At 37.8% G+C, this 12,599-nt stretch overlaps 1 protein-coding gene across 2 annotated transcripts in view; it reads right to left on the reverse strand.

The window, feature by feature from the left end:
* Positions 1–12,599, reverse strand: part of LOC106464967 (ubiquitin carboxyl-terminal hydrolase 5-like) — a 206,504-nt gene that overhangs the window by 136,651 nt on the left and 57,254 nt on the right. For both annotated transcript variants that reach the window (XM_022392775.1, XM_013925142.2), the window contains exon 6: positions 506–741. In XM_022392775.1, coding sequence (XP_022248483.1) covers positions 506–741 — 236 coding nt within the window. The remainder of the gene's footprint in view (positions 1–505; positions 742–12,599) is intronic.

A 12,599-nucleotide genomic window follows, 5' to 3' on the forward strand; every position in this document is an offset into this window, starting at 1 on the left:
TTATTTTCATGTTATGTTGTTGGTACGATGCTACATGTAAGTTGCAAGTAAACAATCTACCCCCGGACCACGGTAAAATTGTCTAACGCTTACCGGTCCGCGGCAACAAAAAGGTTGGGGACCACTGTACTACAACATAAAACTTTTCACAAGGTCATCTAGCTGTTACTGCTCAATTATGTTTTAACAACACTTTGTGAACAAATGAAACAAAAATGCATACCCCAAAAAACAGGTAACATCTCCTATAATTTCCAAAAAATAGGTAAGTAAATCAACAAACACATATATTTTTGTGTAAAACAATATATATAGATAAAATTTACACAGTTGTTTACTCTTCTAGAGAAGTTTTCATGAAAATTTTAGATGATTATAAATCAATTTTTTATCATACTTCCACATAATGAAATATTTATAAAATTTACAGTTCATTTTATCATTGATAACTTCATAACATTTTAGAGGATTATAAATCAAAGAAATTCAATTATTTGAATCATACCTCCACCTGATGGTGTAATAGTTCCAAGTTTCACTGCCAGGGGATAGCCTGTTTCCTTGAAGTGATCAACAGCATGGTTATTCCCACCACTTCCATCAAAAAATCTCCTGCCACAAAGTATTTTGCCATCTGTAAGGTTGAGCCACAAATTATCCGTCTTGTCACATCTCTCACACTTCCAGCCTTTAGGTGGAATTCTCAGATCATTGTCTAACTGCACTAGGGTATCTGCATACCTGAAAAAAATAATCATATTAAAAGCTGCTTGCTTTATGTTCTTTAAGACATTTCAAAACTTTTACAACCTTAGAAATTTTCAATCTTAAACTGGACATAGCAATATATAACAGTATTATTCTTCATCTATACAAAATAAATTCTTCTTAGTGAAATGTTAATATTTATTTTATGCGTAAATTCTCAATGTATTATTTAGCAGTAAGGAAAGACAACTTTTGAAATTGTGTGGATTACAATTTTTATTTTTTTTACCTTTTGAACTTTGTAATCATAACATCAGTACTGTTGTATTCTGGTATTTTCAAGTAAAAATTGTTTTCACTACAAGAATGAGATAGACAGATCCACCTAAGATGGTAGATTCACTCAGAAAATAAGGAAAGTAATTCTGAATTTGATAACTGTTTTCTTACTGTGCATGAAATAATGAGATTGGACAATTTTGACAAAAACAAATACAGTCTTTATCATAAAACAAACAAGAAGAAAATGCAGCATATGTATTTACACATATGAAATGACAGTTGCTTCTATTTGCGTGTGTCTAACTCCACAGCTTTCTTTTTCCCAAGATTAACTTCCATTGAAATAAGCACAACAATCTTGAAGTATCTTAACTCAATGATCTCCTAGTAGAACTGAACCAAGAAACTGCACTTTAATTCAACAGGTAAGCTTCACGTCTTTGTCTTGTCAAAAGCAAGACCTCATGACCTTTGTTCTCTCACAGCAAGGGTCAGGTAATACATTTAAACAATGTCAACTCCACCAGCAAAGGACATTACAGTGCTAACCCTTTAACCTGAGTGCTATATGTTACTGTAATACTGTAATGTATTTTCTAACACATTATTGACCATAATGAACAAAGAAACAAAGCAATTAAAACAACTTGCTACACCATTAATTTACACTAAAACTGCTTATAATTCAAATAATGAATTTTTTTTTTAAATTCCTAAATAACTAAAGCAGGTAGAAAACATATGCCTGCATATCACTGTTTTCCTCCCTTTTCTGTTTCAGGATTGTCCTCAAGACAACAATTAAAATTAATTTTAAAATCAATAACCTTGAAACTCTTGACATAGTCAAGGAGCACATTAACTTTACTTTATTCCTATAAACATGTACACAGCACAAACCCTTTAACAATGAACTACAACTAACTAGAACACAAGAAAAAACCCTTTAACACTGGTTTACAGTCTACAAACATTACCAAAATTTATAACATAATCAAAAGGAAAATCCTTTAACTTTAAAATTGATCATACACAATTCAATACAATATAAAAACCCTTTAACATAAATAAAGCAAAGTGCAAGTGCATACATCAACAAAAACTAAACAAGAAAAAAAGAAAACCATAGAGATACACTGTACACATTAAGAATTAACATATTACAACAAAAACTTGTCAATAAACTAAAATGAAATGAAAAGGAAAAAAAGAAAACCCTTTAACAATGATTACATGTTACGATTTTCATTTTAACTGTAATTTAGAGCTGTCCCCTCATGAAAGGCACAGTCTAATGCAAAACAAAATTAATGAAGCCAAGGCCCTTTAATAGTTAACACAAAAATTAAAATATACAGTAAAATTACTCATTATAAAAAGAAATCTTTATTCACAGAAAAAAAAGTAACTACATATGGAAAATTCAAACATACAAAAAAGAACCTTTAGCTTTGTACAACAATCAACCCTTTTACATACAATCAAAATGCAAATAAGCAGGAAGCGGTACATTATAGGTACAACATAAACACATTATACAAAAGAAAAGTAACAAAAACATTTATCAATATTATGCACCCCAAAAAATAATTGAAATACCTATAAACACTTATAAGATACCCCAAAATACCAAACCACTGACCCCCCCCATCTTTCACATGCACTCATGGCTATAGAAGGCAAAGGACATTCTAAATGAAACCTCAATACAAAGTATACAATAGAAATTATAATTTAAATGTACACTCACCCCAGAATGTGGTGGTGGCTTCACTTTGCTTACCTTCAGTGTCCTAATTGTCCTTCAATTGGTGGCCATGGATGTCTCAAGGTCTGCTTAGGTTCTCACCAGGCTCCACTCAGCTTAAGCTGGCCTGTCCTGCAGGTGCTGGACCTCCTCCTTGTATCTTAATAAAGGAGTGGCCCTTCACCCCAGCCAGTCTTCTTCCCAGTTGTAGAGGATTCACATTGCCATCCATTTGGATGCCATCTTCTGGCAATGGCACTTGAGAGGTGGCTTACGAGTTCTACAATCTGTGCATTCTAGGACGTCTCTGGAGGCCTGTTGGTTAGCAGTTCCTTGCTAATTATGGTAGCATCATCCAAATGAGCCAAGCCTGCTAGGTGGAGGCTCTTTCACATACAGCAGGAATCACTGAAGAAGCTGCCTGGCTTGTCTGTACCATAGCTGCACTGGTCTTTGCTGCCAACACAGTAGCCTTGCTGGAGCCCACCCCACCTCTATCTTTCAGTACATGGATGCTCCCAAGATGTACTTGGTACCAAAAAGCTCTTTCTAGGCTTAGAAATGTAATAATCTCATTAAATATGAGAGCACATTTGTCATTTTCTCCTTATGGTGATGTAAAACCCTATGATGGGACAAGTCACCAGGGCCCTGATGCTTCTTGGTTTTCAGTTCTATGGGTGGCATCAACTGTGGTACTGATTCCTGCTGCTGAGCCACTCAAAGGCTATGCTCCATCTAGCTAGAGCAGTGTTGAGTCTGATGATACAATGCTAAGGACTTGCCAGTGGCATCAGGACTTTCATCAGCTGCTATGGGTATCTCGGCCCTTGGAGACATTAGTGTTATTCCATTTTCTGTTTTAACGAACTCTCCTAAGTCAGATGTGTTGGCAAGTATGGGTTCACTAATGGTAAGCATATGTCCGGCACAATCCATGACTTCACAGCCTTCACTGCAGAGGAAGTCTTGGGCATCCTGGAGCAGTTGCAAGGGTTTAAAAGTCAATGAGGAATCCATCTTCCCAGTCAGAATATAAGAAAAACAGGAACTGGATCAAAAGACGGTCAGGTTGGAAACACTGCTTCACAAATGAGAACAAGAAGTTGGCTTTGGTTGGAACTTGACCTTAAATACTGAAAATCCAGATTTGAATGCAAAGATTGACTGAGTTCTATGTGGTCTGAGCTTCACCTAAATGGTGTGTTCTTTCTTGCTAGGGTTGAGCATTCAATCCTGGGTAAATGAGCAAGCTGCATCGTGGAAGAGAGAAAAGGCTAGTGTCTTTCAGAAAAAAAATTTTCATGTCTTTCCATCCTTCTTTAGAATTTACTTTGGAAAGATCTGACACATATACATACAAGACGATCATCTGAACACTAGCATACATTACAAAGAAACACATTCACATACCTATATTTCAAATCTTCCCACCGGTACAGTAACAAAAAGTCAATATCATACACACAATTTCTATGACTATACAAACTATGTAGTGATGATAATGACTAGAAATCTAAATCGAAAGACATGACTCTTTTTTAAAAGACACTACCCTGATTCTCTCATCCATGATGCAGCCACCAAAGTTAGCTCACATACCCAGGAGCAAACACTCAACCCCACCAATAAAAAACACACCAATCATATTCCACTTTTGCTAACATACCATTAGACCAGCAATAAGACCAAAGATATTATACTAAACATTGACACAATACTAACTGAAGACCTAACCACTAAATCTCTTTTCAAGGACCACCCCCATTATTTAGTACGGACATGAAAAAACAAACTAAATCCTGGTGAACAATAACCTTAAACAAAAACAAAATGATACTCCAAGCACTCACACATGTAAACAAAACAAGTGTGTCATCTGCCCACATATAAGCAGTACTACACATATATACGATGAAAAAAACAACTTTTGACATAAGATAGTCCTTTACATGTACCACTGAATGTATCATTTATTGTATAATTTGCACAAAATGCATTAGTTTATACACTGGACAAACAGGCCGCCCACTCAGTGATCAGGCACGAGAACATCTAAACCACATTAAACTGCAGAACCAAGATACACCTACAGGCAAACATTTCACCATCAACAACCATACAGCTGAGAACTTTTTGATTCTTGTACTTATTAGTACTCCGCCAGATATTCAAAAAAGAGAATAACTGGAAAGAAAATTAATCTACAAACTGGGGACCCTACAACCATCTGGTTTAAATGAATGCTTTTCTTACCTATATATTTTCATTTTTCCATTTCTTGCTTAAATTTGATTGCAATCTGTTCAATTTTTTCATGACTCGTAATATTTATGTAAAAAATGTAATTTTGCACAGAAATTTCATGCTCAACATTCCAAATACTATGCACACAATTTCTTTGAATTCTGCACATTCACCTTTGTTGTAAGCTGCAAGATCTGACGAAGACCACTAGCTCGAAACATCATCCTTGTTTAAATAAAAATATAACAAAAAAAAAAGAAATTGTTCAGTCTATTCTTTAACTCTCTCAACATGGGATAAGTCAATTTGACTGACCACATGACCTCGTTGTACTCGTTTAAAGTCTTTATAGTTTTGACGCTACTAGCTTTTAATATATGTATATCTTCAGAAAATTTAGCAGACTTTCAATAAACATTATGTCATTCACATACAAAAAAACATATTTTTACTTAAGTATTTTTAATAAACTAAAAAAAAGATTTGTCCAGGAATATATCAAGTTTTTTGTTTTATTACTTCACCTGCAAAGTGATTTTCATGTTAAGATTAAAATTATTTTTTCATCTCAAAAATATCAAATTTCATTTGTGTAACCTCCAAAACCTCCTAAATACACTTCAAATGTTTGTTTCAGAAAAACTTAATATATTATTTGTTATTTTTACTACCCTAACTTTATACAAGGTTGGTCAATTTGAACGACCTCGTAACCAATAAATTACCCCTTTTTCTTTCTAGAATGACTTCAAATTGTAACACAAGACTACAATCATTTATCCTAAGCAGCTTTAAACTCATAACAGTATACATCTATTTATACTTAAATTTCATTGTTTTATTGCCCTTTGAACCATGTCTAACTACCACTATTCATATGATTATAAGTTGTAAATCACTAGGAGAACATGGAGCTCATGTTACACTATCGAATTACATTACCCTTGAGCTATTCTGAACTACTCGTGTGCATGCCTTGTGAATCATTTTTATTATATTATTATTATTATTTTACCTAATCTAACCTTAACTAACCTAAGGAGATCCCTATTTTTACATTTTTAGTTACTTTTATAATAATAAAGAATAAACATGAAAAACAAGAAATAAAGTACTTACGCAGGTCTTCTTTGTTTTGTTGTTGATGGCACTTAACCCTACATTTTATACAAATGGTAGTAATACACTAAATAATTTTTATTTAATTAAATAATGCACCAAAGAACATAGAATAATAATGTGCAAAAAGCAATTTCCAATAACTATCACAATTTTTCTGGCTTTCTAACTGTGCAACAAGAGACTTTACAAGTTCATCCAAGTTAGTCATTATCTTTCCCATGGGAACGAAGTTTGTACTAAATTAGAAAAATGACAATTCTCTGTTCAGAAAACAATGTAATATGATACGTCATTTGATAAACGAAAATCTTGGCTTTCTATTGGTTATACATAACATAGTATTAAGAGTAAGTGAGAACTATTAACAAATCCTGAAAGAAAGGATGTGAAAGGTGGATGTGGCAAGAGAGGTCTGATTTTCTATTTGATGGATCTGTAACCAAACAAGATTGAAGGCTATAAAAATTATGGATTGCCTGAGCAATGACGATTTTATAGTGAGTAATGTACATTAAATTATGTACTTATTGGAGGGGTGATGAATAAAATAGAGAAGAGAAGATGCCTAGAGAAAATATGTCAATTTCTCATACTTGAGAAAATTTAAGATTTTTTAAATATTGCCTTATAAAATGAAGAACTTAAAACTTATGTACTATTAAAATATGAATTATTAGCTATGATTTTATGCTATACTAATTGGTATAACATAAACAAAAAGTAGCTTAATTAAATTTTGAATGCAAGTCACTAAAGTCTTGTGACATGTGCAGTAAAGGATGCCCATGGTAATAGGGTTAATTCATTTATTGGCAAACACCAAACTCCACCCAGCTCTTACAGATTTGGGCTAACTACTAATATCTTCAGAAAAAGCTATCTGCTGTGCTGACCCCAAGGTAGTGACCAAGCCAAAAATGGGCTCCATCATTTGCTGGAGTACTTGCCACAGCATCCATTGCTTGTTACCACACCAACAGCTGGTATCAATACCATTGCTTATTCTGCTGCTCAGGAATGTGCTGACATTATGGGTTGGCTGGTACCTGCTGAGCCATATGCTGGAACCAATAGCTCTGCCCCACTAATTTAAAAGTGAAGCAGAAGCTTTGTTCTGCCCATACTGAACAACATTCAGACAAAGGCAATGGCCAAGGATGTAGTATTTATCCCATCAGTGGACCTTGTTGCAGCATTTACCTTTGTGATGGCACATACCCAAAAGGCAAACCTTGCTGTAGCATATATCCTGTGGATGGACCTTGCTGCACATGTATGCCATAGTAAGACATGCATAGCCCTACCAACTCACTGGAGATCAGTGTGGTTGCATTATATTTCTGTCCAGTGGATGTGGCTGGTTTTTCACCCTTCTAATGGGTCTAATCCTGCTGAGATGGAGGTACTTATATTGCACTCTTCACCAGTTGAACTGTAACCACAGCTGTCACTACAGCTTCTTCTACTCTTACAGCTGGTTTGAAATTACCTCTTCAAACTGTGTCATGACATACTGTTTCCATGATGTCTCTCACTCCTAGGTATTAATACACAAGCTCATTGGGAAATCCTTCACTGAACTTACTGACCAAACTACAGAGGCCATTGCCAGGTATGCCTTCCCATGCAATTGGTGCAGATCATCTGCATAAGTGGCCAGTCTTTTGGTGCCAATCCTTTTCTGGGCCTTGAACTCAGCCTCACAGATCGCCCTCATCCAGATGTTTGACAGCATCAAGGGTCAATCCATCTATGCCCAGGACCAGAGTTTCACAGTTTTTTCCAAGTCCCTCCATTCTGGTAGTGACCTGTCTAAAATGCTTTATCTGAAATTTATATTCAAACTTATCTATTTGTTGCTATTTTTAAAAGGCATTTACTTGTAAAAATCTAAGAACATTGAAAGAAAAAATATTACTCCTGGTCAGAAGTTAACATTATCCTAAACTGAAAATGCAGTCACAAACATAGAAGGTGGAAAACATGAAGGAATGCAATAATACATATTAGTATTTAATGGGACTCCTGGGTGTCAAGTGGTTAGGGTGCAACAGATCATAGTGACAGTTCGAACTCATCCAACACCTGGCAGTATCTGGAATTGTACATCAATTCTGCAGTGGCAGAGATCACCTACCTCTTTACCTCGAAATGAGAACTGGTAGGGAAGATGAGCTTCCATACCAAAATCTATCTCCACTTGCACGCATTTCCAACCCAACCAACACCTGATCCACCATGAACTGACATCCAGTGGATGGTAGGAAGGTAGAAAGCCCTAATGGGATGACATCTCTGGTGGCATTGGGTTGGTTCTTCCAGTCTTAGGTAGGATGAGGATACCCAACCATACACAAGTGAAAATACATGTGCTGTGTTCAGCTACAATGAATACCAGATCCATCAGAAACTGACATACAGCAGAGAGTAGGAAGAGGGACAGCAAACATGGGGTGCATCTCCAGTCCAAATCCTCGCAGCATTGGGCATTTTTCATCCAGTCCATGGTAGGAGGAGGAATACCAGCCAAAACACGTGAGGACTTACTTAACTGGACCATCTGTAACCAACACCTTACACCCTGGTAACTGCATCCAGATGTTAGGTAGGAGGAATGTCTCAGCCTGAGAGGCAAACTGCGAGTTACACACACATACATATATATATATAGTCATCACGTGGAAGAGTGCTTCAACCAAAACCTGGCAGTATCTGAAATTTACATCAGGTCAGTGGTAGGAAGTGCTATATACCCTTGACCCCCACAGAATGCCACTGCCTTACTCTCAACTGAGTGGTATGATGCATCACTCAGGAGGCCAGGCCTCCATGATCCACCACCCCAGCAGCTAGGAACTGGTAAGTGGCAAGGACTCCTATACTCCACAAGAAAAAAAGAGGAAAAATTTATTGGAGAGTTCGCATCTCCAGAGACAGTGCAACGAGTGACTGCAATACTGTATTTTGAAAAGCAGAGCTACCACGTTAACAGAGTAGATCAACCAACACCCAGCAGCATCTGGAATTGTACATCAGGTCTGCAGTAGGAATTTTCAATGCCACAGAGCATCAGAGATGGGCATAAATCCATGTCTGCTTTACTCATTTGTGTGTCTATGAGTGTACGGTCTGGGACAAACATATTTATGAAGCAAAAGATCACTAGAGAGAGAGAACTACTAGCAGTTCTATGGAGCACTCCATCTCTAGAGTGTGTGTTACCTAGTCCTGCAATGTAATTGTTCTGGCATAGACAACAATTGAACAGACACACACAACCAACACCTGTCACACACTGTAATAAACACGCCCCTGATAAACAAAACAGAGGAAATTTCAGAATGCCTGGGAGATGGGAAAGTGTACATAGGCATCCGACAAGTTGACCTTCTTCATCCACAACCCTGGAGTGAAAACCCACCGAAGGGTTAAGTAGGACTCCATTGTGAATTTAGGTACAATCATAAAATGGTTAAGGAACAATAAATCTATAACAAGTCGCCAATCTCCCATCTATTTGGATACGATGAACAGATGGGATTAAAAACCTGGCTGTGTACATTCCCAAATCCTATGATCTCTTTCCAAAGCAAGTCCCCAACCACCTTCTGTAGATGATGGCGAGAAATAGGATCCCTTGGCGGGAGACAACAGGCGAGGGAAATGGAAGTGAAGGGCCAGAATATCTGAAAAAACATGAAGGCCTCATGAATGTATTGTAAATGGTGTCCACTTATGGCAAAAATGGAAAAGCATGGCACCAATTCTGAGGCTGAGTCACTGTCACCTTATCCGCAGAAACACCTTCAAGTAACAACTTGACTGTGAATGGATGAAGAACAAAAAGCTGGGACTGGCAAAGGGTTGGACAGAGGGAGACACAGAAAACCCCAAACACCTCTTCACATAAAAAAGTTGCCATGTGCAAGTTGTGCAGGGAAGTAGCAGGTAAATGTACAAGATAAAGAATGGCATTCTGATACAGAAGGTCCCAGCAGCATATCAGTAACATCTAAAGAGCCAGGGCTGAAGATGAAAGATATGCCATTGTAGTAAACAGAAGATCATGAACATTATCTGAAAACCCTTCAGAAGACAATTTAATTGTATGAGCCAGCAAGTGCATAGTGTTACGACAGCGGAAGTCATGTGACACTGGTAACACGTAATGAGTTCTAGAAAGATTGGCGAATATCATGAATAGTCCAGTATTTGATAGGCACACTCTATTCTTATATATAAATGCGCCAGACAATTAATCGGCATTAGGAATTGCAGACAGGCAGAGATAGAGACGGACAACTGAGTCAAGCGTGGTAGTAAGTAAAGTGCGTGAATCATTCGTTGTGAATTATAGCGTGTTTAAGTTAAATTGATTGTGGAAATTAAGTGTATTGCAAAGTTGTATTGAGAAAGAATAAACTAGTTTTATTTATGAAAGGACTTGTATCGCTGAAGTTTCTCGGGAAGAATTTCTACGGGAAATTAACAAACGAACAGAGACGTAACAAACTGGTGTCAGAGAGTGGGACAAAAAAGAAAGAAAAAAGAAGAAGATGGAAAACGAGAAGAGTCAAATCAGACTACAGCTTAGCAGATTTGATGGCAGCAATATAAGAACAGCAAAAGAAACAAGAAGAACGAGAAAAGAAACAAGAAGAGAGATTACAGCAGTTGTTGGAGGAAGAACAAGAAAAGAAACAAGAAGAGAGATTACAGCAGTTGTTGGAGGAAAAAGAAAAGAAACAAGAATACCGAGAAAACAAACAAGAAAAGAAACAAGAAGAGAGACTACAGCAGTGGTTGGAGGAGAAAGAAAATAAACAAGAAGAAAGTCTTCAACAGTTGAGAGAAACCAGCATACACAAATGGAAAAGATTAGTAAATTTCAAAGTGAATTAAATACATTAAAGGACGATTTACTGTCTTTTACACAGGGAGGATATATTAGCCATGGGCCTAATCAGCCCCAGACAATGGGAAGCCCCTTCCACACCCTGCAGCTAAACCCTAATGCAGACATCTTCAATCCTGCCAGAAGTCACATTCCAGACATGAGTATCAGCAATAGGGGTGATCTAATATGAAGAAAGCCACAGGAATTTGATGGAAAGGCACTGTGGGAAGCATATAGAGCACAATTTGAGCTCCTGGCAGAGATGAATCGATGGACAGAGGAGCAGAAAGCAGTGTACTTGGCAACGAGCCCGAAGGGACAAACACTGTAAATACTTAGACAGTTGTCAGCAGATGACAAGCACAACTATAGAGCACTGGTAGCTGCTCTAAAGCTCAGGTATGGAACTCAAAATCAGTCCGAAGTCTACAGGGCTCGGTTTAGGACAAGTGTCCGTGCTAAAGCGGAGAGCCTGCAAGAGCTGGCACAGGACTTGGAAAGCATGGCACACAAGACCTACCCAACTGCACCACCCAATCTCCTCAAGTTGTTGCTGAGGGATCAGTTTGTAGATGCCTTGGACAGTCCACAACTGAAGATACAAGTAAAGCAAGCACACCCCTCTACTATGCAGGATGCAATGGCCAGAGCTCTTGAATTCGAATCCTATATTAAATCCAGTGCAGAAGTACCAAGGTTGGTACAGTCATCAGGATTCAAGGCCAGAAAAGGGCAGCTCACAGACAAGTTTGAGAGACTTTGCTGGTACTGTAACAAACCAGGGCACAAGAGAGCTCAATGCCAGCAACTTCAACACAGGGAAGATGCCATGGCAGGAAAGGCTGCTACCCGAAAGGTTGTTGGAACTGTGGAGAGCAAGGACATATGAAGAGCCAGTGTAAGAATACTATCAATAAGTCAGCTTCGGGAAACCAGTAGTTGTTGGTGCTGAGGGATGCCCACCAACTCAATCGTGAAAGTCCCAACAGCTAAGTGTAAAATGGCAAGCACACATATTGTCTACGTGACAGGAAAGCTGGATGGCCAAAAGTGCAACTTTGTCATAGATTCTGCATCTCAGCAAACCTTTGTGAGTATCAAGGTGCTAGATCACAAAGGAGTACCAGAAGCCATACAGAAGCTCTGTGGTGTGACAGGACATTATGCAAGGTTGTGGGGACCAGTGTGGGTAACTATTGAGCTCATGAACATGAAGGACAGACACAAAGTATACTTGGCTGATATTGAAGACCAATGCATACTAGGGTTGGACTACATACTACCGAGGAAGTGTGTAGTTAATTTTGATAAAATGACGTTTGGGCCAAATTCCAGTAAGTTTTGCTGCTTCTATTGATTTGCATGTCACAGCAATTAAGTCATCTACAATACCCCCTATGTCAGAGAAGATAATTTGGGGTAGGATAAAAGAACATCCCCATAGAAGCCCAATGCTTGAAGAAGCAGTGGAAGACCCATCCAGGTCAGCGGATTGGAAGATTGGAAGGTCACTTGTAGCAGGTCGTCAAGTAGTACACATAACAGTGGCCAATTTTTCATATGTCAGCAGACACTTAAGGAAGGGGCATTGTTGGG

This window comes from Limulus polyphemus, unplaced genomic scaffold, assembly GCF_000517525.1.
Source record: "Limulus polyphemus unplaced genomic scaffold, Limulus_polyphemus-2.1.2 Scaffold1796, whole genome shotgun sequence".
Lineage (NCBI taxonomy): Eukaryota > Metazoa > Arthropoda > Merostomata > Xiphosura > Limulidae > Limulus > Limulus polyphemus.